General features: G+C 45.2%; 1 protein-coding gene across 2 annotated transcripts in view; it reads left to right on the top strand.

Annotated features, from left to right (window-relative positions):
- The first annotated feature begins 1,010 nt into the window (after positions 1 to 1,010).
- MYO7B (myosin VIIB) overlaps positions 1,011 to 26,124 on the top strand; it is a 280,227-nt gene continuing 255,113 nt past the window's right edge. The window contains exons 1-3 of one of the 2 annotated variants that reach the window (XM_029615690.1): positions 1,011 to 1,240; positions 13,481 to 13,624; positions 16,927 to 16,969. In XM_029615690.1, coding sequence (XP_029471550.1) covers positions 16,952 to 16,969 — 18 coding nt within the window. In that variant the 5' untranslated portion in view covers positions 1,011 to 1,240; positions 13,481 to 13,624; positions 16,927 to 16,951. The remainder of the gene's footprint in view (positions 1,241 to 13,480; positions 13,625 to 16,926; positions 16,970 to 26,124) is intronic. The other variant, XM_029615689.1, reaches the window with a different exon arrangement.

The raw sequence follows: 26,124 nt of genomic DNA, 5'->3' as shown, positions 1-26,124 counted from the left end.
CCGATACCTAGCGGCAGGTCCGAAAGGGCTGGGAACGGTCGGAGGACTGTTCAAATACCAACATAGCGTTGTTGGCTTCCAGAAGCATGCAGGTCCGGCAGAGGGTCAGCCTTTGTCTTCGCCCATGCTGGGACACGCCTCATCAACCTGCGGTGCGGTCTTGGATTTGTCTGGGATCGTACCGAGGCCCAAGGGCACACTATCCCCTCAAGTTGGGATCGCTCTCCTAGCGGTCCCAAACATAACAAAGTCTTTTTGAAATGGCTCTTAATCTTCAATCACAAAGATTTTTCCTTACCTCTACTTGTCTGTAGTTGAAACAGCAGCACAGACATCTCTATAATATGCTCCTTCAGCACCTTTATATTGACTGGCTGTATGCAAGCATTGTAGCCCATTTCATTGTCTATCACAGCACCCTGAGCTCCTCCTCAGATACCAGGTCATTGTAGCATATGAAGTCAAAGAGCAGATGATGCTACGATTTGCATCCAGAAGAATTTATATGTATTGTAAGCCCTCTGGGGATAGGGAAATACCTACAGTACCTGAATGTAATCCACTTTGAAGCACTGAAAAAAGTGCAAAAAGCGGAATAAAAAAAAAATCAAAATAAATTAAATACAGAAAATATTTATTTCTGCTCTTATGATTGTCAGTTCCACCCCCCACCCCCAGAATATTGTAGGGCCGTTGGAACTTCAAAGCAGGTGCAAATCCTCTTAGGCAGAACAGATCTACAGTCATCTTTATCCTGATTATGGTAAATGTATAACCATGCTGTGCATCTGTCAAAACGAAAGAACGGTGACTGAGGAAACTTTGCATAGAGTCGAGGTAGGAGTGGTCTGCAGCTGACGTTCACAAGGGCGGGGGGGGGGGGCACTTCAAGGCCTTGCACATTGTTGTTGAATAACCACATTGGTCGCTGAGCAATGCTTGGTTTGAGGCAGGCAGGGAGATGGAATATCTGAGAGCAAAGTCCTGCCATAAAAAGAACACATGTGAAATTCACTTCCTCCTCCTCCTCCTTTCCCTAGGAGAAGAGTCTTCCTTAGCACAGCATCCTCATTTTCTCACCAGGAAGAGAGCCTGGCCCTAACTCTCTCTCAACAAGGTAATGCGAAGGGAGGCCTTCTGTGCGCTTACAGCTTCCCGGGGCACCTGCTACGTTCTCCAAGAGCAGGACCTGACGTGCATCGGGCTGTAGCAGTCATTACACCTCTTCACGTTGCCCACAGTAAGTTTCGTTCGGCCTTTATCTGACCTTCTCACGGATACTAATGTCTCTCCTTCTGCACTCAGCAACAGATTCAGTTCAATGTTCTCACTTCAGTTTTTACTTACGTAGTAAATGTCTGTTTTTTTGTGCATAGTAAATGACTGCCAGATAAAGACCAAAATAGTCTATCCAGTCTGCCCAATGCCGCATAGGGTTATAGCTGCCACTTTGTTTACCCCAGTTAATTCCTAGAAGCACAAAGCAGTCATACTACTGCTGTAAACGGGCTGAACTGCCACTCCGTATAGGTTTCCCAGCCCTTCGTTATCATCCTCTGACTCTAGGGATCCTCTCTGTTTATCCCACTGGTTTTTTGTTTTTTTTTTAAATTCCATTATTGTTTTTGCCTCTACAACCTCCTCCAGAAGGGCATTCCAAGCATCCACCACCCTTTTCATAAAAAATTGTAACACTTCTTGACATTGTTTCTGAGTCTGTTCCCTTGGAGCTTCACATCGTGACCCTGTAAGATAGCACACAAGCAGTCTGTAACTCCCCAGAGGACTGGCACATGCAGGACTCTAACTCTTCTTATATAACTTTATTTACAACATGGCTTACCTTCAGCTACATTTACCCTCGGCATTTACTTTCAGTATTCACATTCATTCTTTACCTTCAGTATTCACCTTCTTTTTCAGTTGCTGTGCCTAATGTATGGAATATGTTACCTGAGGCTTTACGGTTTATCACATGTTTGAAAATGTTCAAAATTCAGCTTAAAACTTTCCTGTTTCAGGAAACGTATTTTAAGCTTTCTCGTCTGCTGTTTTAATATTTTTATTCTGTATTACAGGTATGTTCTTTTAGAATTGTAAAGTTTTGGACATCTTTAAGTGCTCATTAGGAATGCTTGTATGAGTTCTTAAGTAATTTTGTCATGTTTTTATTAGTCGATTTTAGCAATGTTTTTGTATACTGAACTTTTATTTGTGAATGTCCTTTATGTAAGCCGCTCAGGCATTTTAAGTGGGTTATAAATAAAGAAACCATAAACCAGGAACTGCCTTCTCCTGGAGACCCAGGGCCTGTCTGTTCCCAGCTGGGCCCAAACTCTTATTACTGCTCTCGGGGAATTTGCCCTCTGAATTACCTTTGTCTCTAGCTTTTAAGGTGGGCCAGGCTAGATGCCAGGAGGGTTTTCAGGGATATTCCTTCACAGCCCCTAATTTTTCAATTTCCTTTCTATTGAAAAAAGTTGGCTTCTTGTGCGTTAATTCCATTCAGTTAATTAAATATCTGTATTATATTCCCCCTTGCCCCTGGGCTCCCTTTTCTTCTAGGCTGTTCATATTGAGATTCTTCAGTCTCATCCCATAGGGCTTTTGGTGCAGACCCTGCACCATTTTGGTTGCCTTTCTCTGGACCGTCTTCTCTAGTCTCTCTATGCCCCTTTTGAAGCCACAGTACTGTAGGCGTGTAGGCGTGGCCTCACCAAAGATATGTAAAGAGCAGTTAGTTCCTCCTTTATTCCATTGGCTATGTCTCCCTATATGCACCCTAGCCTTCTACTGGCTCTGGCCATTGCCTTATCACAGTGTTTTGCTACCCTGAGATCATGAGACATTATCCCCCCTCCATGGTCTCTCTTCTAGTCGGTGCACACTTAAAGGGTTATGAAGTTTAAATAATTAAAATGAGACATGGATACATATTAAGTGCTAAAAATGTCCATGGCAGAAAGTAAACAAGAGATTGGCTTTGTGACAGATCTGTTCCAAAAGCCTGCGCTGTCTGGGAGTAATTGTTCCTTTTCTTTCCTATAGCTTATGCTTAGGGCTTCTGATGTTAGGTTTTAATCAATAAAACACCCCAATGCAAAAAAAGGAAAAGAAATGGGCGTTTTATTGGATAAACACCAGATAAATACCACTTTCCCTAGTACTCTCTCACCCCTCCCCCTTGCATGCCTTGGATCCTCCACTCTTGTTTTTGTGACTTTTCTGCGCACAAATGTATGTAGTTAATTCAACTGGAAAAGGTACTCAGCAATAGTGCCTGTGCCATGAAAACACGGATAAACACTGATTTCTTAACCCTCTCAAAGAACCCCTAATCAGCTGGAAAATAATCACCTAATGTTACAATTTATAAATACCTAAGATGAGAAGCCCTACTTGTACTTTTTCTGGATAAATTAGTTTGATTGCCGTGTTAGTCCACTTTTCTGTCTGTTTCTCTCTCTCTCCCTCGCTGTTCTTTTACCATGTAGCACCTTTCTCTCGGATTCACATTTAAGAAACCATATTGGCCTGACAATCTGTACAAGTGTGGTTAAAGTAATGCGTGGACTGCTACAAGAAAAGATGTGCAAAGCCAAGAAGAGAAATAAATGAGACTGTTCCAGGGTTCTGATGATCTTCAGTATTGCCCCCGGTTATATTATGTTTCTGGTCTGGTAACAGGATACAACATATTTCTTTTTGTCTGTCATGCACTTTTCCCTTTGTAGGGACGTGCAGGACCAAATTTTTCATTTCGGGGGAAGGGGTTTTGTGTCTCCATTCATTTAATTAATTTTTTTCGGTTTGGTTTGTTTCCCCCCAAAAACCCAAACAAACCAAAATGGGTGTCTCCAAGGCCCTCCAATCCCCCTCCTGCGCCCCAAGTCAGCCACAGGGCTTGGGCTTATCTACTTGGGCCCATCTGCGATCTCCCTGGTCCCCGCCAACTCCCCCTTCTGCCCCTGCAGGAAAATTGTGGGACCAGGACCTACTGCTTCCGGAGACTGCCAGAGATTTCAATGGTGTCAGCATTTTAAAATTTCCAGCAGCCTTCAGAAGTGACCCAAAGTGCTCCCACATACCAAGACCCTTCAACATCCCTCCTACTCCCATCTCCCAACACAGCTACATACCTGGGCCTACCCGGCTGGACTGAGCTGAACCCAGTTGGAGCCTTCTCAAGCCCCTGCAATTCCCTTCCCACCCCTGCAAGAAAATTACAGGACCAGGGCCTACCTGGCTAGGCTGAGCTGGGTCCAGCCTTGGCCTGCAGGGGCAGCTTCCTTTTCCCAGAAACAATTGCTAGGGCCGGGCACCTGCCACCACAGCCCCAACTTACCCCCATTCTGTGAGGTCCACATCTGCAAGGTGAAAAGGGCAGGGATGGCACTGGCTGCACCTGACATAGGCGCCGAAGTGAGGACACTTCAATGCCTTTGCCAGAGCTGCCAGTGCCATTTTAAAATCTCTAGCAGGCTGGGCAGGAACTAGTGGACCTTGCGCCTGCCTTTTTCACCTTACAGATGTGGACCCCACATAAGGGAGTAAGTGGGAGCCAGGGATGGAATTCTCCGGTCCTGGAAAATGTATCTAGGGAGTTCGGGGGGGGGGGGGGGAGGCAACTCATCCCAGCTGATTAGGCCCAGGCCCTGAAATTTTCTTGCAGGGGGCGGGGTTAGAGGGGCCCAGAAAGGCCCATCTGGGTTTGGCTCAGTCCATCTGGGTGGGGGATGGGGGATCAGATAGCCTCAGGGAGACCCCTTTTTTAAAAAAACAAAATTGAAAATACCTGGAAATATTTGTGATATTTTTGTGCAAGGCCATTTTCGATTCTGATGGGAAGTTGTTACAAATGAATGCACATCCCATGTCCTTTGATTTCTCTTGTCACTTTCTTTCTAAGGTTCCTCTCTTTTCCTCCTGGTTGATTCCTTCCCTCCTCCTGTTCACTTTGGCCTCCATTCTGCAAATTCCTAATTGCTAATTCAAATAAATGGTAGAAATGCTGGAGATATTCAGTCCTCTGTATTTCTTCTTATTCTGCAACTAAGTTTTACTTGTAACCCCTAGCGGGGTTTTTAACCCCCAAGGCACACAAACATATTTATTTCTCTTCAGGGGCTGCTCCAGCTACCAAATTCCATCCCATGCTTGACTCTTAATCCCTGGGGGGGATTCTTTTTATGGGGGGAAGCTCTCACTTGTGGCCTAGAGATGATGTTATGGTGCTCCCAGGGTGTGTGAGTGACCTGTAGGTGAGAGGCTGTACTAATTTACTAAATCAGACGGGTCTAGGGTCTGGGTGTTAAAGTAAAGTTTACTGATTGGTAATCATTAAAGTAGGTCCCATTTATCCATGAGTGAAGTTACATCTGACTGATGGTACATAAATGATTTCTTTCTGTAGGTAGGTGACCTTTATTCAGACCTCTGGGTAGAGACCCATGGTGATATGTAGTGCGCTAAGCTCACCTAGCGGCTATTCGGGAAGGGGGTCCCCAGCTTCACAGCAAATATCCCACCTTAGGTCATCTCCTCCTCGGACACCCAGCCCATCCCATAGTGTGGAGATCCGGTCGGGGTCTCCCGATCTTGTTCTTCCATCCTTGCTTGTTGTTTCTGGGGGGACTTCTCATGGGGAAAAGTCGAGTGGGATCAGGCTAGTTCTCGGCACTGCAATCCCAGTGCGTGGAGAGGTGGGGGGGGGGGGGGGGGGGGAGAAGATCCAAAAACCTCCCCACTCTGTTCAAGTCCAAAAAATACTTCAGAAGCTAAACTGGATACATCCTCTGCCCTCTCTGTCTCTCGCAGCAGGATCCATCACTGGCGCTTGCCCAGCTAGGGTTTAGAGTAGGTTCACAAGTCCCCTGGTGAGAGCCCTTTCGCCCCAAAAGGGTATCAGGTGTAAAAATCTATCTCTCCATAAAATTAGTAGGAGAAGGACCCTCTGGCAGGGAGGGCACGAGGAGGTGTCCCTTCTAAATGAAACTCCATTTGGGTGAAGCTGGGAGGCCTCCCCAGAGTGTAAAACTTAAACATCCTTACTGTTCAAAGGCTTCCTGAAAAGGCTGGGTTAATTCAAGCACCCAAAGCAGACCCTCCAGGTGGAAGGGACTGAGGGAGATGGATGGCTTCATCTAAAGTGTGTTCTATCCAGGGACAGTGACACCTAGTGGCCAGACCAGGGGGGTCTGCCACAAACTGAACTAACTTAATAAGGCTGTGCCTAGCTTTCAAGAGCTAAGCTCTCTTCATCAGGTCCGTAAAAGTTTAGTTATGTTGGGCTTAAATAGTAGAGTCAGTTAAGACTTACAGTGGTTATGTTATTGCAGCTCAGTGAAGGGAAAAAAGCGGGGGGAGGTGTTTGACCGAGGTGACGGTGACAATAAAACATTACAGTAAAAAAAAGCCTATAGCTGAAAGTGAGTGAGAAAGCCAATGTCCTTTTACATTTATTTCACTTTGATCATCTTGTGCAATCCTGAAATTTCTTTTCAGTCCTCTGTGAGGTTGAGAGTTTTCTTCCTTTGAGAAATATTCACGTACTGAGGTATCGTGTTCTTCTCTATAATGTTTTATGTCTGTGAAGGTTTATTCTTGTCCTTATTTTTTGGCTTATTTACTGATGTAGCAAGCTTCTTCACATTTTTTTTGTTGCATTGAATCATTCATTGAGTAGCATGAATGAATGTGAATCCTTTATTTTGAATGCTTTTCCCATGTGGGTAGTCTTGGGTCCTGTGATAAATGTTGGCACAGCTTCATCATGCTGTCTTGCTAGGTTTTGTGCCATTTTCTTCTGAATGGATTTCTGTTAGAAGCTTATTCCTTCTTAGTGTTTATTTTAGATTAAGTAGTTGATGGAAGGGTAGAACTGGGGGGAAAGGGAATATTTCTTTCAGTAATTCATCCTCCCATAGTAGGGGTTGTTTGTAGGTCATTTAAGATTTCTCTTACATTTTCTAGCTCCAAATTGTATGTTACTGAAATTGGCACCTGCTTCATGGTTCTCCTCTTCTTATGCAACCCTAGTTTACTAACCAGTTGGTATATTCCAATTATGCCCATGCAGTGAGTGATCATGGTTTGTCTCAGGGTGGACTGAGCATGCTGAAGGCAGTGTATGAGTTGTGCAGCATGAAAGAGAGAGAGAGGGAGAGAGAGAGTGAGAGCAAAGAGGCTGCATGTTATGTCATCAAGGGCAGTGCTCCCTGGAAGAGCACCTCAGTGGCTCCTGGAAAGGACTATGCACAGATCCTTGTGAAACTCCAGCTGGGAGAAATCCCTATCTCAGAACAGAGCTGTGAGTACTGAAAGATCTGAACTGCAAGTTAACTCGAAGACTGCAGCTTCTGAGGTACCACAGAGGTTATGTGGGAAGGACTGAACTGACTGTAACATCTGATGATAATGGGTAGAGAAAGAGGTAAACACCAGGACCAGAGAAAGTTGACTGTAAAACTGCAGGCCAAAATAAAGAACGATGGTTATGAAGAAAACTTAACCACTTTGTACATTGCTTTATTGATTTAAACCATCTGGAAAGGACAGCAGCCTCAGGACCTAACATGGGACAACCTATGTAATGTTTGTTGCTGAATGGAAAGTGGTAAAATATTTGCTGTGATTGAAGGTGGATTAAAAATTGCAGCAACCCTGCTACACTTGTATTTCAGTGGGATTTCCCTAGGATGTATTTTCACTGGAGATGATTTGGGGGTAATAGCTCTTTTGTATGAACGATTCACTTAGAGCTTTGAGGTGTTTATCCCTGTCTTTTGGGTCAGCTTGGTTGTATATAATGGACTTTTTTTTTTTGTGTGTTTGAAGGACAGAAACTAGAGCTATGAAGGTAGCTGTATCTGTCCCTTGATTTTCTGTACTGTTTATAGATGCTTGTAAGTGTCCATTGTTGACTGACATTATAGTTAACTCTTTCCATGAGGCCGTCCATTCTGAGTCGGACTGTGGGATGGAATGTACTGAAGGAATTGTAAAACACCAAATCTTTAAATGGCACCCAACAAATTTAAGGGATTTATACAATATATCAATCAACAAATCACAAACCCCCCCTTGCAAAAAAATGTTTTGCGCAAATTGTATGATATTAATTACTCCAATCTTGGGTGAAACATTTAATCTAGCGTTGAAAAAAAATTTTTTTGTGTGATCCAAAAAGTTTTTATGGTGAGAAGAGGAACATTTCATATATTGGTATCATGAACCCCACCGGGTGATACAGTTATTGTTACGGCTATGGCTGCTGTGCAACTGCCTCACCACCAGGGGTCCTTCAAGAGCAGGCTCTCCTGGCTGGCCCAATCCATCTGCTCTATGTCTTGGATGTGCCTTTATAGCCCTGCCTACCCAAGACTCGAGTGCTTCGGCATCGAGCTCGTTGGGCTCCCTGCTCTAGCCTTGCCTCGCTGTGTGTGGCCTTTGGCCTTGCCTTGCTGTGTGTGGCCTTCGGGCCTTCTGCCTTGCCTTATTTTGTGTGTGTGGCCTTCGGGCCTTCTGCCTTGCCTTGCTGTGTGTGGCCTTCGGGCCTTCTGCCTTGCCTTACTTTGTGTGTGTGGCCTTCGGGCCTTCTGCCTTGCCTTGCTGTGTGTGGCCTTCGGGCGTTCTGCCTTGCCTTACTTTGTGTGTGTGGCCTTCGGGCCTTCTGCCTTGCCTTGCTGTGTGTGGCCTTCGGGCGTTCTGCCTTGCCTCGCTGTGTGTGGCCTTCGGCCTTGCCTTGCTGTGTGTGGCCTTCGGGCCTTCGGCCTTGCCTTGCTGTGTGTGGCCTTCGGCCTTGTCTTGCCTTGCTGCATGTGTGTGGCCTTCGGGCCTTCTGCCTTGCCTTGCCTTACTGTGTGTGTGTGTGTGGCCTTCGGGCCTTCTGCCTTGCCTTGCTGTGTGTGGCCTTCGGGCGTTCTGCCTTGTCTTGCCTTGCTGCATGTGTGTGGCCTTTGGGCCTTCTGCCTTGTCTTGCCTTGCTGCATGTGTGTGGCCTTCGGGCCTTCTGCCTTGTCTTGCCTTGCTGCATGTGTGTGGCCTTCGGGCCTTCTGCCTTGCCTTGCCTTACTGTGTGTGTGTGTGGCCTTCGGGCCTTCTGCCTTGCCTTGCTGTGTGTGGCCTTCGGGCCTTCTGCCTTGTCTTGCCTTGCTGCATGTGTGTGGCTTTCGGACCTTCTGCCTTGCCTTGCCTTACTGTGTGTGTGTGAGTGGCCTTCGGTTCTCCTGCCTTACTGTGTGTGAGTGGCCTTCGGTTCTCCTGCCTTGCTGTGTGTGAGTGGCCTTCGGGTCTCCTGCCTTGCTGTGTGTGTGTGGCCTTCGAGTCTCTTGCCTTGCTGTGTGTGCATGGCCTTCGAGTCTCCTGACTTGCCATGTGTGCGTGGCCTTCGGGCTCTCTGCCTTGCCGTGTGTGCGTGGCCTTCGGGCCCTCTGCCTTGCCGTGTGTGTGTGGCCTTCGGGCCCTCTGCCTTGCCGTGTGTGTGTGTGGCCTTTGGGCTCTCTGTCTTGCTATAAGGTTCTTGTGACCCTGCCTGAACTTTGACTGTGTTTGCCTGCTGCCTGCCTTGACCCTGCCTGGACCTTGACTTTGTTCCCAACCAGTACTCTGCTCCATATGTCACAGCCATCGCCCAGCTCCATACACTCCTGCCACATCACATTCCTTCCCAGCCATCATCAGAGACCTTCCAGCTATCCCTGTCTCTCTCCACCTGGAGTCACTCCCGAAGGTGGTGTTCACTACACCGGATAACTGCCCAAACGTAACAGTATGCCGAAGCCACCCTCCAGAGAGAGAGATAGAACCCTGCGTCAACCCAGTGAGTCAACTTTTTTTTCCACAGACCACAGCATGCCTCAATCTCAAAGGTTTTATAACTGCAATTCCTGTCAGACCTTGAATTACCCAAGCAACCAGAACTGTCTAGCCTGTCAGCCTGCAGATCAGGAACATTGGACCTGCAGTAACTGCTACAAGAGAAATGTTTCTGTCTACCAGGAATGTTTGAACTGTTCTACTCCTAAGCCTGGATGGTGGAAGTGTGCGTGTATCCCAAGCCTATTACCTCCAGGCAAACCTTGCCCCTGTTGCTCAGCTCTAGGACCAGCTGTTTCATTAGGAAAAACAGTCAACTCGACTACCCTGCATTCTGCTTCTGGCCCAACTAAGAAGGTTAGGACTATTGACAGCACATTACTTCATGAAACCCTACAGAAAATTTCTCCTAACAGCATAAGTTATCTTCTAGAAAGCCCAAAAACTTACCTGGACAAGAAGGCTCCAGTGACTGCCATACTGGGGTTTCAGGAACAAGTTCTCCTAAAGCAGAGAAAGCTAATTAACCCGAGCAGAGCTCGACTTCCCTCAGCTGCAGCCTGGTCACGACTAACGAACTGTGCCTCAAGACGTTCCAGGGCTGCCTGTTCTTTTAACAAGCTGCCTGTCCACCCTTCAGAACCAGGGAATCATGATCTAGGCTTCAAGGATCCATCTCTGCTTACCAAGTCCTTAGCCATCCAGTCTTTATCCTCCCTTCATTCTATCACAAGTACTCCCACTATTGGTGAACCATCCATAACAGATTCCATTACCCTGCTGCCTGAAGCGGGGTCCGAACCGGCCCAGCTGCCGCCCCGGGAGGGGTCCGAACCAGCCCAGCTGCCGCCCCGGGAGGGGTCTGAGACTGCTTGGCCGCCCCAGGAAGGGGTAGAATTCATCACATCACCCCAGGAGGGTTTGAGACTGCCTGGTTGCTCCCGGAGGGGTTTGAGGCTGTTTTGCCGCCCCAGGATGGGGTAGAATTCTTCACTTCTCCCCAGGAGGGGAGTGAAATAGCTGCATCTGCTCCGGAAGAGGTTGAGCCCACCTCGCTACCTCAGGAGGGGAATGAACCTGCCACTGCAACTCAGGAGGGGTTGAAAATTACCATGCCACCCCAGGAGGGGTCTAACTTTATTATCACTCAGTACCCCCTGCAGAGTTGGGACCCAGGAGGAGGTGGAGGCCCTAGAGAGGGGGGTACTGTTACGGCTATGGCTGCTGTGCAACCGCCTCACCACCAGGGGCCCTTCAAGAGCAGGCTCTCCTGGCTGGCCCAATCCATCTGCTCTGTCTTGGATGTGCCTTTATAGCCCTGCCTACTCAAGACTCGAGTGCTTCGGCATCGAGCTCGTTGGGCTCCCTGCTCTAGCCTTGCCTTGCTGTGTGTGGCCTTCGGGTCTTCTGCCTTGCCTCGCTGTGTGTGGCCTTTGGGCCTTCTGCCTTGCCTTGCTGTATGTTTGTGGCCTTTGGGCCTTCTGCCTTGCCTTGCCTTACTGTATGTGGCCTTCAGGCCTTCTGCCTTGCCTTGCTGTGTGTGGCCTTCAGGCCTTCTGCCTTGCCTTGCTGTGTGTGGCCTTCGGGCCTTCTGCCTTGCCTTGCTGCATGTGTGTGTGTGGCCTTCGGGCCTTCTGCCTTGCCTTGCTGAGTGTGTGTGGCCTTTGGGCCTTCTGCACTTGCCTTGCCTTACTGAGTGTGTGTGGCCTTTGGGCCTTCTGCACTTGCCTTGCCTTACTGTGTGTGTGTGGCCTTCGGGCCTTGTTCCTTGCCTTGCTGTGTGTGGCCTTCGGGCCTTCTGCCTTGCTGTGTGTGTGTGTGTGGCCTTCGGGTCTCCTGCCTTGCTGTGTGTGCGTGGCCTTCGGGCTCTCTGCCTTGCCATGTGTGTGCGTGGCCTTCGGGCCCTCTGCCTTGTCGTGTGTGTGTGTGGCCTTCAGGCTCTCTGTCTTGCTATAAGGTTCTTGTGACCCTGCCTGGACTTTGACTCTGTTGCCTGCCGCCTGCCTTGACCCTGCCTGGACTTTGACTCTGTTGCCTGCCGTCTGCCTTGACCCTGCCTGGACTTTGACTCATCAGGCAAGATTTCAACACCCATCGACTGAGGATTCAACGAGTACAAATTCCCTGATGAAAGGTCCCTGGATGGACTTGAAACATGGCTGCGTCGGTTATTGGTTCATTATATCAGATAAGTCGGGATGTTGATTGAGCTTGTTTTCAAGCCTTTTTCCAACAATACATAATGCCTGATAGGTTGATATAGCTTGTCAAAGTACCATAAGCATTTGATTGAATGAATGGTCATTCAAGTCCAACATATTGATAGAGCTCAGTCTAACTTTTTTGCTATATTATATAATACCGGGACTGTGATATCATTTGTTCAAGTTCTCATAAGCATGGAATTTACAGACAAGCAAAAATTTAAAAAAAAAACGAATGAGTTGTTCACTTAGGGGCGGATTTTAAAAGCCCTGCTCGCGTAAATCCGGGTGGATTTACGCGAGCAGGGCCTTGCACGCCGGCGCGCCTATTTTCCATAGGCCTTCCGGTGCGCGCAGAGCCCCGGGACTCGCGTAAGTCCCGGGGTTTTTTGTCGGGGGCATGTCGGGGGGCGGGGCCGATCGACGCTGCGTTTCGGGGGCGGGATGCGGCGTTTCGGGGGCAGGCCCAGGGGGCGTGGTTTCGGCCCGGGGCGGTCCGGGGGCGTGGCCATGCCCCCGGGTCGCGTCTCGGCACGCCAGCGGCCCGCTGGTGCGCGTGGATTTACGTCTCCCTCCGGGAGGCATAAATCCATGGACAAAGGTATGGGGGGGGTTTAGATAGGGCCGGGGGGGTGGGTTAAGTAGAGGAAGGGAGGGGAAGGTGAGGGGAGGGCGAAAGAGAGTTCCCTTCGAGGCCACTCCGATTTCGGAGCGGCCTCGGAGGGAATGGAGGCAGGCTGCGCGGCTCGGCGCACGCCGGCTGCCCAAAATCGGCAGCCTTGCGCGCGCCGATCCTGGAGTTTAGCAGATACGCGCTGCTACGCGCTATCTACTAAAATCCAGCGTACTTTTGTTTGCGACTGGTGCGCCAACAAAAGTACGCGAACGCGCATTTTTTTAAAATCTACCCCTTGGTGAATTTACATGTTATGTTTAAATAAATGTGGATGGAGTAGGTCCGTTTATGATTATAATATAACTGTATAACCCGGTGGGGTTCATGATACCAATATATGAAACATTCCTCTTCTCACCATAAAAATTGTTTGGATCACACAAAAAAAAATTTTTTCAACGCTAGATTAAATGTTTCACCCGAGATTGGGGTAATTAATATCATACAATTTGCGCAAAACATTTTTTGCAAGGGGGGTTTGTGATTTGTTGACCGAAGGAATTGTAAACATTCTAAAGGTTCTCTTCTCTATCAGCCCAAATCATGTAGATATCATCAATGTACTGATAATATCTGACAGTTTTGGTGTGGCATCCACTCAGGAATGCCTCTTCCAATTCTGTCCAAAAAGGCTGGCATAATCTGTAAATAATGTTGATGTCATTAATGAAGCTGAAGTAATTAATGGTTATAGACAGACCAAAAAATACCCAGCATAAATGCACAATTGTGCGAACGAAGAATAATCTTTGTTTATACTTTTAATTTTTTTATGTTGTTTTAGTGAGGTAAATGCTTATGCTTGCTCTTGTGCATGCTGAAGGTCACAGGAAGATTTAGGAACAGAGCTGTGAAACCGGAGACTCCAGAATCACAATTTTGTGCTCCAGGGGGTTGCGGGAAAAGTACTGCTGTTGTGCGATCACAGGTATTAATATTAGAGTTTCTCACAAAAACATGGAAAAGTGTTAATTCAGCTTAGCAGTTCTGAGCCCATCACCATATTTGGAATCAGAAAGAAACTTTTTCACTTACAGAACTGGCAACAGATGCAGTGCCTTTTGCCGTCCTCCAGGCTGCTATGTAAAAGAACTGTTAGGCAGTCAGAAGGATGGTCCTGACAGAACTCTGGTCTTCTTATAATCTGACTATGTAACTATAGAATATTTCTATACTAAAATGAGGAGGAAAGTATTCAGGATCCTGAATAACTAATCTCAGACTAATGGAATCAAAGCAAAGGTATCTCTAGGAAGCATGTGACAATCTTCCAATTGCCAGCTAAGCTCTCTGTTAACTCTTTCTATTCAATATACAGAAATCAGAACACTTCTCTTTCATTCTCATTCTCATACGCATTCCCTATCCCCTACCTGAGAGACTCCCCACTGTGTACTCACAAGCTTTCCCTAGTAATTTCCCCCTCCTTGAATGTAGGCGCCTTAACTTTCATTTGTTGATTGCTGGCTTCAGTCACATACGTAAGAAGATAAACTATATAAAAATATGTTGATTTGAGAATAAAACCGCCCTTCCCTGTAAATGCTGCATAGACATGTAGAGAAGGAACCCTATGAGCTAATGCAGTACAACATCTATTTGTATGATTTTGGTCCAGTAAAACGTCACAACTTCCAGAATATCACAAAAATACATCAAGAGCTTTTATTCTCCTTCATTAAACTATTATTTATTTATTTATTTATTTATTTATTTAAAACTTCTTATATACCGTCATAGCAAATGGAATTTGATCAAAACGGTTTACAAATAATTCTAACTTAACAAATCAAGAATAAAATAAAAATATAATTTTTTTCTAAGATTGATGAAATAAAATAAAATAAAATACAGTTAGAGCAAAAATACAATCAATAGCATATCAATATAAATACAATTTTATATCTATAGAATTTAATAAATCTATTTTAATAAAACAGAAAGACAGAAATAAAATAATTATATCAACTGAGAAGGAGAAAGAAATATACCTTGCTTCTTCTTCTTTGTTTTTAAATGCTTCTTTAAAAAGATATGTTTTTAACGACTTTTTAAAATCCTTACTATTGGAAATCTGGCGTAGTGAGTTTGGTAGGGCATTCCAGTGTATAGGTCCTGCGACCAAAAAAGCTCTCTGTCGGGTATCATTTAGTCTAGCTAGTCTTACAGATGGTATATCTAAGAGGTTCTTGTTGGAAGATCTGAATTCTCTTGAGGGTTTGTAGATTCTTAAAGTAGAACAGAGCCATATGGAATTAGAACTGTTTAATAGTGAATTATGGTTAGTATCTTGTATAAAATCCGATATTTAATGGGTAACCAGTGTAAATTATATAGAATAGGGGAAATATGTTGTTTTAAAGGTGTGCCATTGAGAACGCGAGCTGCAGTGTTTTGTATTAACTGCAGTGGCTTTATAGTTGCTTCTGGTAGACCTAAATATAGGCCATTGCAATAGTCTAAGCCTGAAAATATCAAAGACTGAAGGACAGAGCGAAAATCTTGCGCATACAGCAAAGGTTTTTGGCATTTTAATAAGTGCAATTTAAAGAATGCATTTTTATCCACTTTGGAAATATGACAAGATAATGAAAGAGTCCAATGTGACTCCTAGATTACGAGCTTGTTTATTGATTGGAATGAGTTCATTATCTATCATGATATGTGAAGATGGACTGTTGATTGGATTCTCCACAAAACCTAATAGGATAATTTCAGTTTTTTTTCACATTTAATTTTAGACGGCTGTGTGCCATCCATTTTTGTATAGTTTTGATGTAAATTTGAACTGCATACAGGGAAAAATAACCCTTGCTGTAGTTATACGATGTTAGGTTCCATATTAGGAGCTACAACCCAGGAAAAAGATCTAGGCATCATAGTGGATAATACTTTAAAATAGTCGGCTCAGTGTGTAGCAGCAGCCAGAAAAGCAAACAGAATGTTAGGAATTATTAGGAAGGGAATGGTTAATAAAATGGAAAATGTCATAATGCCTCTATATCGCTCCATGGTGAGACTGCACCTGGAATACTGTGTACAATTCTGGTCGCCGCATCTCAAAAAAGATATAGTTACGATGGAGAAGGTACAAAGAAGGGCCACCAAAATGATAAAGGGGATGGAACAGCTCCCCTATGAGGAAAGGCTGAAGAGGCTAGGGCTGTTCAGCTTGGAGAAGAGACGGCTGAGGGGGGATATGATAGAGGTCTTTAAGATCATGAGAGGTCTTGAATGAGTAGATGTGACTCGGTTATTTACACTTTTGAATAATGGACTAGGGGGCATTCCATGAAGTTAGCAAGTGGCACATTTAAGACTAATCGGAGAAAATTCTATTTCACTCAACGCACAATAAAGCTCTGGAATTTGTTGCCAGAGGATGTGGTTAGTGCAGTTAGTGGAGCTGGGTTCAAAAAAGGTTTGAATAAGTTCTTGGAGGAGAAGTCCATTAATGGCTATTAATCAAATTTACTTAGGGAATAGCCTGCTATTAATTGCATCAGTGGCATGGGATCTTCTTAGTGTATGGGTAATTGCCAGTTTCTTCATTTTTGATAATGAAGTTAATGAAGCTATTGGTCGGAGGTTGGAGAATTCTGAAAAAGAAGTTGATTGATTTTTTTGAATAGGGAGTATAGATGTTTGCTTTAAACATTCTGGGAATATACCTGTCTCCAGAGATTGATTTATTATTTTGCCGATGTGGTCTGGATAGGTTTCTGCTATATGTTTAAAGATTAACCCAGGACAGGGATTCAAGGGCGAGTTAGAAATTTTTTGTTTCCCTATAATTTGTTTCACTACATCATTTGTAACTTTTGAGAAGGATGACCACGTATTTATAGGTGTTTGGTCTTTATAGTTTGGAAATGGTAAATGTCAGAATTCTAAAGTTATTTTTTCTACTTTACTACAAAAATACATTTCAATTTGATTACAAGTTATATTGTCTATATTTTGATTTTTATTTTGAATTGGTGTGATTAATGTTTTGACAATATTAAATAATATAGCTGGGTTATTTTTTGCTAACGAAATCTTAATTGCATAGAAACCTTTCTTTGCCGTATTCACTTCTTGTTTATATATTCGAAGTAAGCTATAATAGGAGTTTTTTGTACTGTTATTTTTAATGTTTTAGCCACGCCCTTTCTTTTAGTGGAGTGCTTGTGTTTGCTCCTGTACCGAGACACACTTCAGGCTAACGATGTCCTCTTCTGCCTGCAGGCTGCATGAAGGGTCCCAAAGCAGGATGGTTATTCTCAGAAAGGTAAGCCCCGGATGCTCTCCTCTTACTGAAACTGGTGAGACTTCTATTTCTGATGATGCACTCGCCTTTCAGTTTGGACACCTGCATTGAAATCTGACTTAACATCATGTGATAGACTACATCAACCCTTATTAACATAGCACAGCAAACGGGAGCCTAACTGCCAGTCTTTGTGTCAGAAATGTTGACTAGCAGGGCCGGCTCTGTGGTAACTGCTGCTCCTTGTGACCTTGAGCAAAGACACTTCGCCTTCCATTGCCTCAGGTACAGACTTAGCTTGGGAGCACTCTGGGGACAGCCCAGTGCCTACAGTGCCTGAATTTAATCTCACTTTAGAGTGGCTGAAATGTGAAATATACATAAATAAATAAAATAACTGGTGCTGTGTGTGAAAAACTGAAATTGGCATGTCCTCCCCCCTCCCCCCCTCCCCTCTCCTTGAAAAATATCAGTTTTACTCGCACTACCATCCACAGCCTCTTCTGGGATTTCTTCCCGCAGTGTAGCAAGATTCTTACTCAACTCCTCTAACCTTTTCCCTCAGCATTGAATTTAGTTATTTCCCATCATTCCCTACCCCACTCCCATTTCCAGGAAGGTCAGATAACACCCTTGAAGTCTGGGATCTATACAGGATGGGACAGAACCCCCAGTATAAACACTGCACCTCCAGTTCTGTAAATTTAGATTTCATTTATACTCTTCATTAACAGAAACTCTCCCAACAATGTGGGCAGAGCAGAATTAGGAGGTTTCCCTTACAACTCCTATTGCTCCTCCTGGTTTATCTCACTCTTACCCTCTCCCCATGGCCCCTTTCTGGCTCTTCTCTCTCCTACCTTCTCCCCACTCAAAACCCTGCAAAAATGTCACAATGCTTATAGCATATCTGTCATACCAAAACAGTACTAATTCTCAGAACTCAAACAGCAACAACATTATGTAAAAATGCAACAATGCACATATTCCACTGAGCTTCAACATACCCTCACACCCCCTTTTGGGAAAATGGAACAAGCTAGACTGTTACAGATCCCTACAGATAACGTACATTCTCACAAAATACCTCTCCTTAATCACACATTGCTGAACACAGATCGTCACCAAATACAGAATAAATGACCAAAAATTAGAAACAGAAATATGCAGACAAAAACTAATTTCGTCTTTTCTCTGCTATTCACTCCTCCCCTCCTATTCCATGCAGACAAGATGGAATGAGGAAACAAGAGGAGGTGCTGGGATAACAATGTCTATTCTTCAGTATCTCCCTACGGAATCATCTCCTCCCTTGTCATTGAATGACAGGAAGAAGAGGGCCTCCCTAGATTAGGCAGTGGCCAATAGTTATCAGGGCAGAGCTCTATGTGGACATGCACGGGACACCCCTCCCCCCCTCTTTTGCCCATAAGTAAAACTATCCCTGATTGGCTGGTCCTATGCGTGGCAGAAACCTTCAGGCTATAGGAACTGGAGGGAAATTCAGCATGGGGCCTATGAGCCAGGGTGCATGCAGCCAGCATGCATACAGGTTGTCCGATAACAGGAAACATGTGCAGGAGGAGAGGATGAAGTCACCGCACGGTCCGTGCATATGAAAGCTGGCTCACAGGCTCTGCACTGATTTTCTTTCTTATTGCTGCCACCTGATGATCTCTGCTGGTTGTTAGGCCTGCCCAGGAGGGACTGGTCTCTGCTTCTTTCATCTCTGGGCAGGCCTATAGGTTTCCTCGTGGAGTGAGGGCACCAGACTATTTCCATAGTCTCCACCCCCCCCCCTTGCCAGCCCTGAATATAAGTCAGGAATGAGTTGTTATGAAAGGGCTAGGTGTGAGAATGTAGAAACAGAGTGTTGCATATTAGGAGTGAGATTCATTGACAGACGTGTTAGATTTCAGAGCTGGAATATTAGGAGCACGGAGATTAAGGGCTCTGTGTACTGAGAATGTTTCTCATAGATATAAATGGGAGAAAACCTTTAGTATATGGGCCCCTAATGTAACCGTCTCTTTTTAGTCAGTAAGGAGGTCCAGACAACTGATCCGTAAAGATAGACTTTTATTGCCAGCAAGATGCAGCTAAGACAAAAGCTCAGTACAACTGCATGCCCCTCCCCTTCAGGAGCAGACTCTTATGCACTTTACAGTTCTTATCTTTTACACATGCGTTCTAAGCATTGCTGAGCAAGCATATTCCGGCTGAAGGGGCTACTGACCCCCTCCCTAGACACCCTGGAACTTTTGTGAAACTTCTCCCATGTTCTGCAGGAGAGGCTGCTGGGACTTGCAGTTCTGGAAAGGAATTCGCGAGTCTGCAGTAATACAGCCCATCACATAATACATCCATTGTTCTAATCTAGGTTACAGCAGTGAAAGCTTATCAGAGAATAAGAACAGCGAAGCCAAAAAAATGAAAATGTGCAATGTGCTGACAGAGAGTTTCTCAATGTCCTAATTACAGCTGTATTGCAGACTGTAAGTAAACCCGTCATGAAGCAGGGAATTCTGGTACATGAAGTCCTTTGTCAGGTTGAAGCGTTCAGACCCCTTCATTCCCCCCTTTGATACTTATCATTCTTTATGAAAAGTATCACACCATCACAACACAACTGTGGAGCTGAAAGAAACAGAAACAAGAAAAATTAGCAATTTGAGTTCTCAGGGGGCCCTAATTTCCCAAACAGTCCAATGGTTTCTTCACGGGTTTGAGACGGATGGGCCCTATTGGCTCCACCCCCCTTTGTAGCCCGAACTTGTCATGTATGGGAAGATGGCCCAGGATAAAACATGAGGATGGTTAAACAGGTTCTATAGGCTCAGAGGAATACATGTACAGTGACAGAAGCTGCGTGGCTGTTTTGCGTTCAGCAATGTCCTTCATCACCCGACGAAGGCGGTTTGAGCAAGAAAGGAATAATTCAGGGTCCTAAAAGACAAAACAGAATTAAACTGGCTGGGATAACAAACAAGCTCTTAAATCCACCGATCATGGAAAACCAACCACGGAATCCATTGGTCCAGTCCCAAGCACTATTCCACTGCTGGACAGGGACGTGTGCCATCTTGACCATGCGATCAGTGATGTCTTGGATAACCTTGTTTTGGTCATCTACCTGTAAACAACAATTGGAGAGGTTAAATGTTCCACAAACCCTCCTTCCTGGGCCAGAGGATAATCTAAAACCAATCTATTCTGGTACACTGCAGTCATAATTTTGGTATTTTGTTTTGCCCAGAGTTTAAGAGCGAAAGCAGTCGTTGGTGATGAGCTCCAGGACTGCCTGAAGCCTGATGATTCGATGCAATTAATACTGCTTGGAAGGGTTCCCGAGTTGCCCCTTTTTGCTGCTTCATCTGCTCTCTGATTTCCTTGACAATAGGTTTTGATTTCCTGGTGTGTGCTTTGCAATGCATTACAGCCACCTTGCGAGGCAGCCAAACTGCGTCTAGTAATTCACGTACTTCTGATGCATTGTTCAATTGTTTTCCCTCTATAATGCTCCATGCACTTGAATTGTAAGGAAGGCATATTTAGAGTCTGTATAGATATTTACAGTTTGTCCTTCTGCCAACTGCAGAGCTCGAGTAAGGGCAATTAGTTCAGCTTTTTGTGCAGACGTTCCTGGGGGAAGAGGTTGAGCCTCAACGATTTCATCTTCGGATACAACAGCATATCCAGCAGAACGTATCTCATGAATGATTTGGCTGCTCCCATCAGTGAATAAAGTCCAAGCTCCTTGCCAGGGTTGATCCCTCAGGTCTGGTCTACTGGAATGTATTGTAGTCATGACTTCTTCACAATCATGGGCAACTGGTTCAGGTGCCGGCATAAGAGTGGCCGGGTTCAAGTTTTTGCTGTCTTGTATTTGAATTTCAGGAGTTTCACATAACAGAGCTTGATACTTTACAAGACGTGAATTAGTCATCCATTTTGGCCCATGAGTTTCTAGTAGTCCTTGGATAGTATGAGGAGTTGTTACGTTCAAGGTTTGTCCAAAAGTTAATTTGACTGCTTCTGGAATTAGTAAGCATGCAGCCGCAATGCTTCGAAGACAACCTGGCCATCCTTTTGTAACATTGTCCATTCCTTTTGACAGATATGCAACAGGTCGTTCCTATGATTCTAGAGTTTGAGTCAATACCCCAATGGCCATTCCTTTCTTTTCATCGACGAATAGATGGAATGGTTTCATTACATCTGGCAATCCTAAAGCAGGTGGTTCAATTAAGGCTTCTTTTAATTGACGTAAGCTTGCTAGCTCGTGTCCTTCCCATTGAAAAGTTTGAGACTCTGATTCCTTACCCCGCAACTTGTCGTACAGGGGTTGGGCCATAACAGCATAGTTAGCAATCCACAGCCTACAATATCCTGCAGCTCCAAGGAACGCTCGGAGCTCTTTCTTGCAAGTGGGTACAGGTTGATCTCTTATAGAACTGGTGCGAGAAACTCCCAGACAACGGGTTCCTCCACGTATTTGGAAGCCTAAATACTCTACTTCCAATTCACAGATTTGCGCTTTCTTTTTACTTGCACGATACCCTTTTGAGTACAACGTCTTTAGCAGCTGAAGAGTGGATACCGCACATTCGAGGTACGTCTCTCGAAACAACAGAAGGTCATCCACGTATTGTATGACTGGCCCATACTTTACTTGATACATCTTTAAATCTTTTGCCAGTTGCTCACCGAACAGCGTAGGTGAGTGCCTAAACCCTTGAGGCAACCGTGTCCATGTGTACTGCTGCTTTACTCCAGTATCTGCATCTTCCCATGTGAAAGCAAAAATCTTTTGACATTCCTCCGCCACCGGGACGGAGAAGAAGGCATCTTTGAGATCAATGACACTGTACCACTTTGATGCAGGAGAGACTTGAGCCAAGATTGAATATGAATTTGGCACGAGGGCTACTAGATCTTCTACTTGACTATTCACTTTCCGTAGGTCTTGTACTGGTCGATAATCATCAGATCCAGGTTTCTTTACGGGCAACAAAGGGGTGTTCCAAGCAGATCGGATTCGTCGGAGAATGCCCAAGTCGTACAGTCTCTGCAGATGTATCTGGATTCCTTGCCTGGCCATATATGGAATGGGGTATTGAGGTTGATTAATCACCTGTGCATTCTGTTTCATCTCTATCCATATGGGGGGTAGCGTCGATAGCTATTCCTCCCGGGTTCTGTTCGGACCATACTTGGGGTACACTATCCATCAGTTGTCTTCGTTTTTCGTTGAGGGGGGTGTTGTTTTCATATCGATGTTCGATGGTTCGTTCGACTATGGGAAGATGTAGTCTCCATTCTTCTTGGAGGGGACAGATGAGTATCACTGGATGGTCCCCGAAGGAGGCTTTAACTTCCCCTGTTGGTTGAAATCTCAATGTGGTCTGAGGCTTACACAGCAGGTTCCATCCGATAAGGGATACCATGGTCCCGCCTACTTGTATACTTCATTCTTTCTGCAGAGGGGCAGTGAGTACCTGACCTGAGGCACCCACTATAGAAACAGTCTCTTTCGTCGGGGGGGCCGATTGGTGCAGTCATGACAGATCGTTGGCCTCTGAGTCCAACAGGCCCCTGATTTTTGTTGTGTTACCTCGTGGATCTCCACCAGAGGGTCAGTGGGGATTCTTCCCTCCCGGTCTCTTCAGGCTGTATGCTCCTTGTTGCCTCCCCCGCCATCTGCCAGTGGGGGTTGTCCGATCTCCTTCCTCCTCGGCCCCTTTGTGTCGGTGCAGGTCCATTTTTGTCGTTAGTATTCACTGCAGGGCTCCCGTATTTCTTTTGCCATTCTTCACAGTCTCTCTTCCAATGGCCTTCATTTTTGCAGTACGCACACTGATTCTTTCCCAAAGGGGGTCTTGTTCCCCCTCCTCTTCGCGGTCTGCCATTGTCTTGGCTCCTTCCCGTCCGCGTGTCCTCGAGAGCGGCGGCTAACAGTCACTTTCTCCTTCATGTCTCTACTTGCTTCTCTCTTTTCTCTTCCACTTCTCTATTTCCACATACCTGGTCTGCTATAGCTTTTAACTGGCTGAGGCTCATGCCCTCAAAGCCTTCGGCCTTCTGCAGCTTCTTTCGGATGTCGGGTCTCTATTATTAAGTTCCTGGTTGCAGGGACGGGCCCTTTTCTTCTCTTCCTGATCCCTGTTCCCATACATCTCAAAATACGATGAAAAGATCACAGTCCATCTGGAAATTGAATAGGTGACCTGCGCCTGGAGGCAAATCAGTTCTGACGAGGCTGAGAAGCTGCAAAACATTGCTTCCTTCATACTTGTAAGTTTGGCATTGGGTTAATTCAATAAAGTCAACCTGGATCTGCAGGCAAGGATCCAGGGGGGGCGCTTTAGGTGTGCAGGAGTGATGATCAAACCCTTGGAAGCCTTGTATCAATTACATTGCAAACACTAAGAACATATGGTAATAGCCAGAGCCCAGCCCCCACCAGTGGTCAAAGAACATAATTGCAATATATATATATATATATATGTGTGTGTGTGTGTGTGTGTGGGCCACTACTTTATCATTTGGGCCGACTCATATTTGCTCTTGTTCCTAATCTTGCATAGTGGCCCCTTCTCTTGCCCACAACTTCCAATAATCCTTATCTTGCGCCTGCCACTGAATCAAAATTTTTAATATTAAGTCTTTGTTTTCTCCGGTTTTTTTTTTTTTGTTTTTTTGTTTTGTTTTTTTTTACAAACGGCATCCTGTAATTCTCACAGTCAGCGCTGCACATGCTTGGCTGTCTTATCTTGCCAGTTCCTTAAAACAGGGAGTAGCTCTGCATATTTAACTACTGCTAGCCAAAGAAGCAACAAGAAAAACTTTAACAAAGAACCCATTCTTAATCATTTCTCTAAATTTCCCAGAGACAGCTTCAAAATAAACTGCGTCAGCAAAAGAGAGTTCATACTTTATCATGCGTTCCAATGTAACTTTTAAATAACAGATAATATATAGGAGACAAGTAAGAACAATAATTAACATGGTATTAGAGAATAGAAAGATAAGCATAGGGAGGACACTGGGATAGAAGATATGAGAAAACTGAAAGCTTCTGATTAACAACGTCAGCATTGAAACGCACAGCCATATTGAATGCACTACGCACTGGCTCAACGTCTTTTTTTTTTTTTTTTTTTTTTCTGGCTCGATTCCCTCCTCTCTCCTGTAATTATCTCTGCCGTTAACCCTTAACTGCCATCAAGTTCTAAACTTCAACACCAGTAAATGCATTCTCCAGTAATCAAATCAGTATTTTAACTTAACACTGTACATTAATTTGTTGTATAGTAGTCTTGTGCAGCATCTGTAAACCAAAATCTCTCCTTATTAGGGTTTAAAACAATTAAAAACAAAGAATCCCTGGTACATGTGCTTGCAATTCACAGATAGCAGTTACATACATTACAATCCTTAATTAATAATGGGGACTTCCAGTTCCCCATTTTGTGCGCCTGAGCCACCATTACGAGGGCGGCTCCCTCCACTAACTTCTTTGCCCACGACAAAGGATTTTCAATAACTGCAATCCAAGCAGTTATGTACGGTATATCCTCAGGGCAACCCGGATTCCCTTCTTCACTAACTATTTTCTGGACCCTCGTGGCCGTTTGGAAATCGAAAGTTCCTACCGGAGGCCAATTTACACACAAACTGGGCCACCTATGGGTGCATCGTTGAATCATTCCGGGTTTAGTACATTTATGTCTATCGAACACTTCCCTATAGTGTTCCGTCATGACTTTTAATGGAGTCGAACCGCCCCCTCCCATCAGGATAGAATTCACAGACAAAGGAGGGAAGGGAAGACGGATAGGTAAGGGGTCCGTACCCGTCAGACACAAAAGGGTCACAATCGCCCCGACTAGGACGCGGTCAGCCCGGCCTAGAACTGCGAGGCCATTCACTCTCTTTCACACAACAAGAAACCTATTCCCACTATCGTATGTGTTACTTCTTTTTCCTCTTTTTATGCGCGTGGCTTTCGGAATGAAATTCCTACCAAACCACCGCTTGGGGTGTGATCAAAGCCCCCTCGGTCCCCTCACGGATGGACCGGTTATTTGCTACTCTTTTAGCTATTCTTCACTTTTCCCATCATTCCCATAATACTCGCCTGCAGGGTTCTTCCGAACATCATGAAAGCCTTCTTCCCGGATCACCAGCCCAAAGGTCTCAGAGGATCTCCGTGGAATGACCCCCTCAGATACCTGATCACTGAACTCAGCGGTGGCCACTCACCAGGCAAGTCTGGGGGATCACTCCGCCACAAAATCCCCTGGACCAACTGGGGGGCTAAAATAGCGTCCCCGGTACCTCCTGGCTGGCTCGCCAAATGTAACCGTCTCTTTTTAGTCAGTAAGGAGGTCCAGACAACTGATCCGTAAAGATAGACTTTTATTGCCAGCAAGATGCAGCTAAGACAAAAGCTCAGTACAACTGCATGCCCCTCCCCTTCAGGAGCAAACTCTTATGCACTTTACAGTTCTTATCTTTTACACATGCGTTCTAAGCATTGCTGAGCAAGCATATTCCGGCTGAAGGGGCTACTGACCCCCCTCCCTAGACACCCTGGAACTTTCGTGAAACTTCTCCCATGTTCTGCAGGAGAGGCTGCTGGGACTTGCAGTTCTGGAAAGGAATTCGCGAGTCTGCAGTAATACAGCCCATCACATAATACATCCATTGTTCTAATCTAGGTTACAGCAGTGAAAGCTTATCAGAGAATAAGAACAGCGAAGCCAAAAAAATGAAAATGTGCAATGTGCTGACAGAGAGTTTCTCAATGTCCTAATTACAGCTGTATTGCAGACTGTAAGTAAACCCGTCATGAAGCAGGGAATTCTGGTACATGAAGTCCTTTGTCAGGTTGAAGCGTTCAGACCCCTTCACTAAGGCATTAGGCACATTGACAGAACTATGTGTAGGGGCTTTCTAGTGGATTAGTAAGGATACAGCATATTGTGGTTAGCAGAACTTGTGGGAAACTTTGTCTAGTTTATTGTAAAACTCACCTATGAGAGGGGCAACCGAAATAATCTCATCTCTTAGCTGTGTGGTTTAGAATGAGCGTGTTTAACATGCCAATACAACTAAAGGTTCCCCCAGGGATGGAGATTAAAGGCTGAGGCAGAGAAAAAAACCCATAAAAT

The sequence above is a fragment of the Rhinatrema bivittatum genome, chromosome 9, assembly GCF_901001135.1.
Source record: "Rhinatrema bivittatum chromosome 9, aRhiBiv1.1, whole genome shotgun sequence".
Taxonomy (NCBI): Eukaryota; Metazoa; Chordata; class Amphibia; order Gymnophiona; family Rhinatrematidae; genus Rhinatrema; species Rhinatrema bivittatum.
The sequence above is the reverse complement of the archived record's forward strand: the minus strand, read 5'-3'. Positions and strand labels throughout refer to the sequence as shown.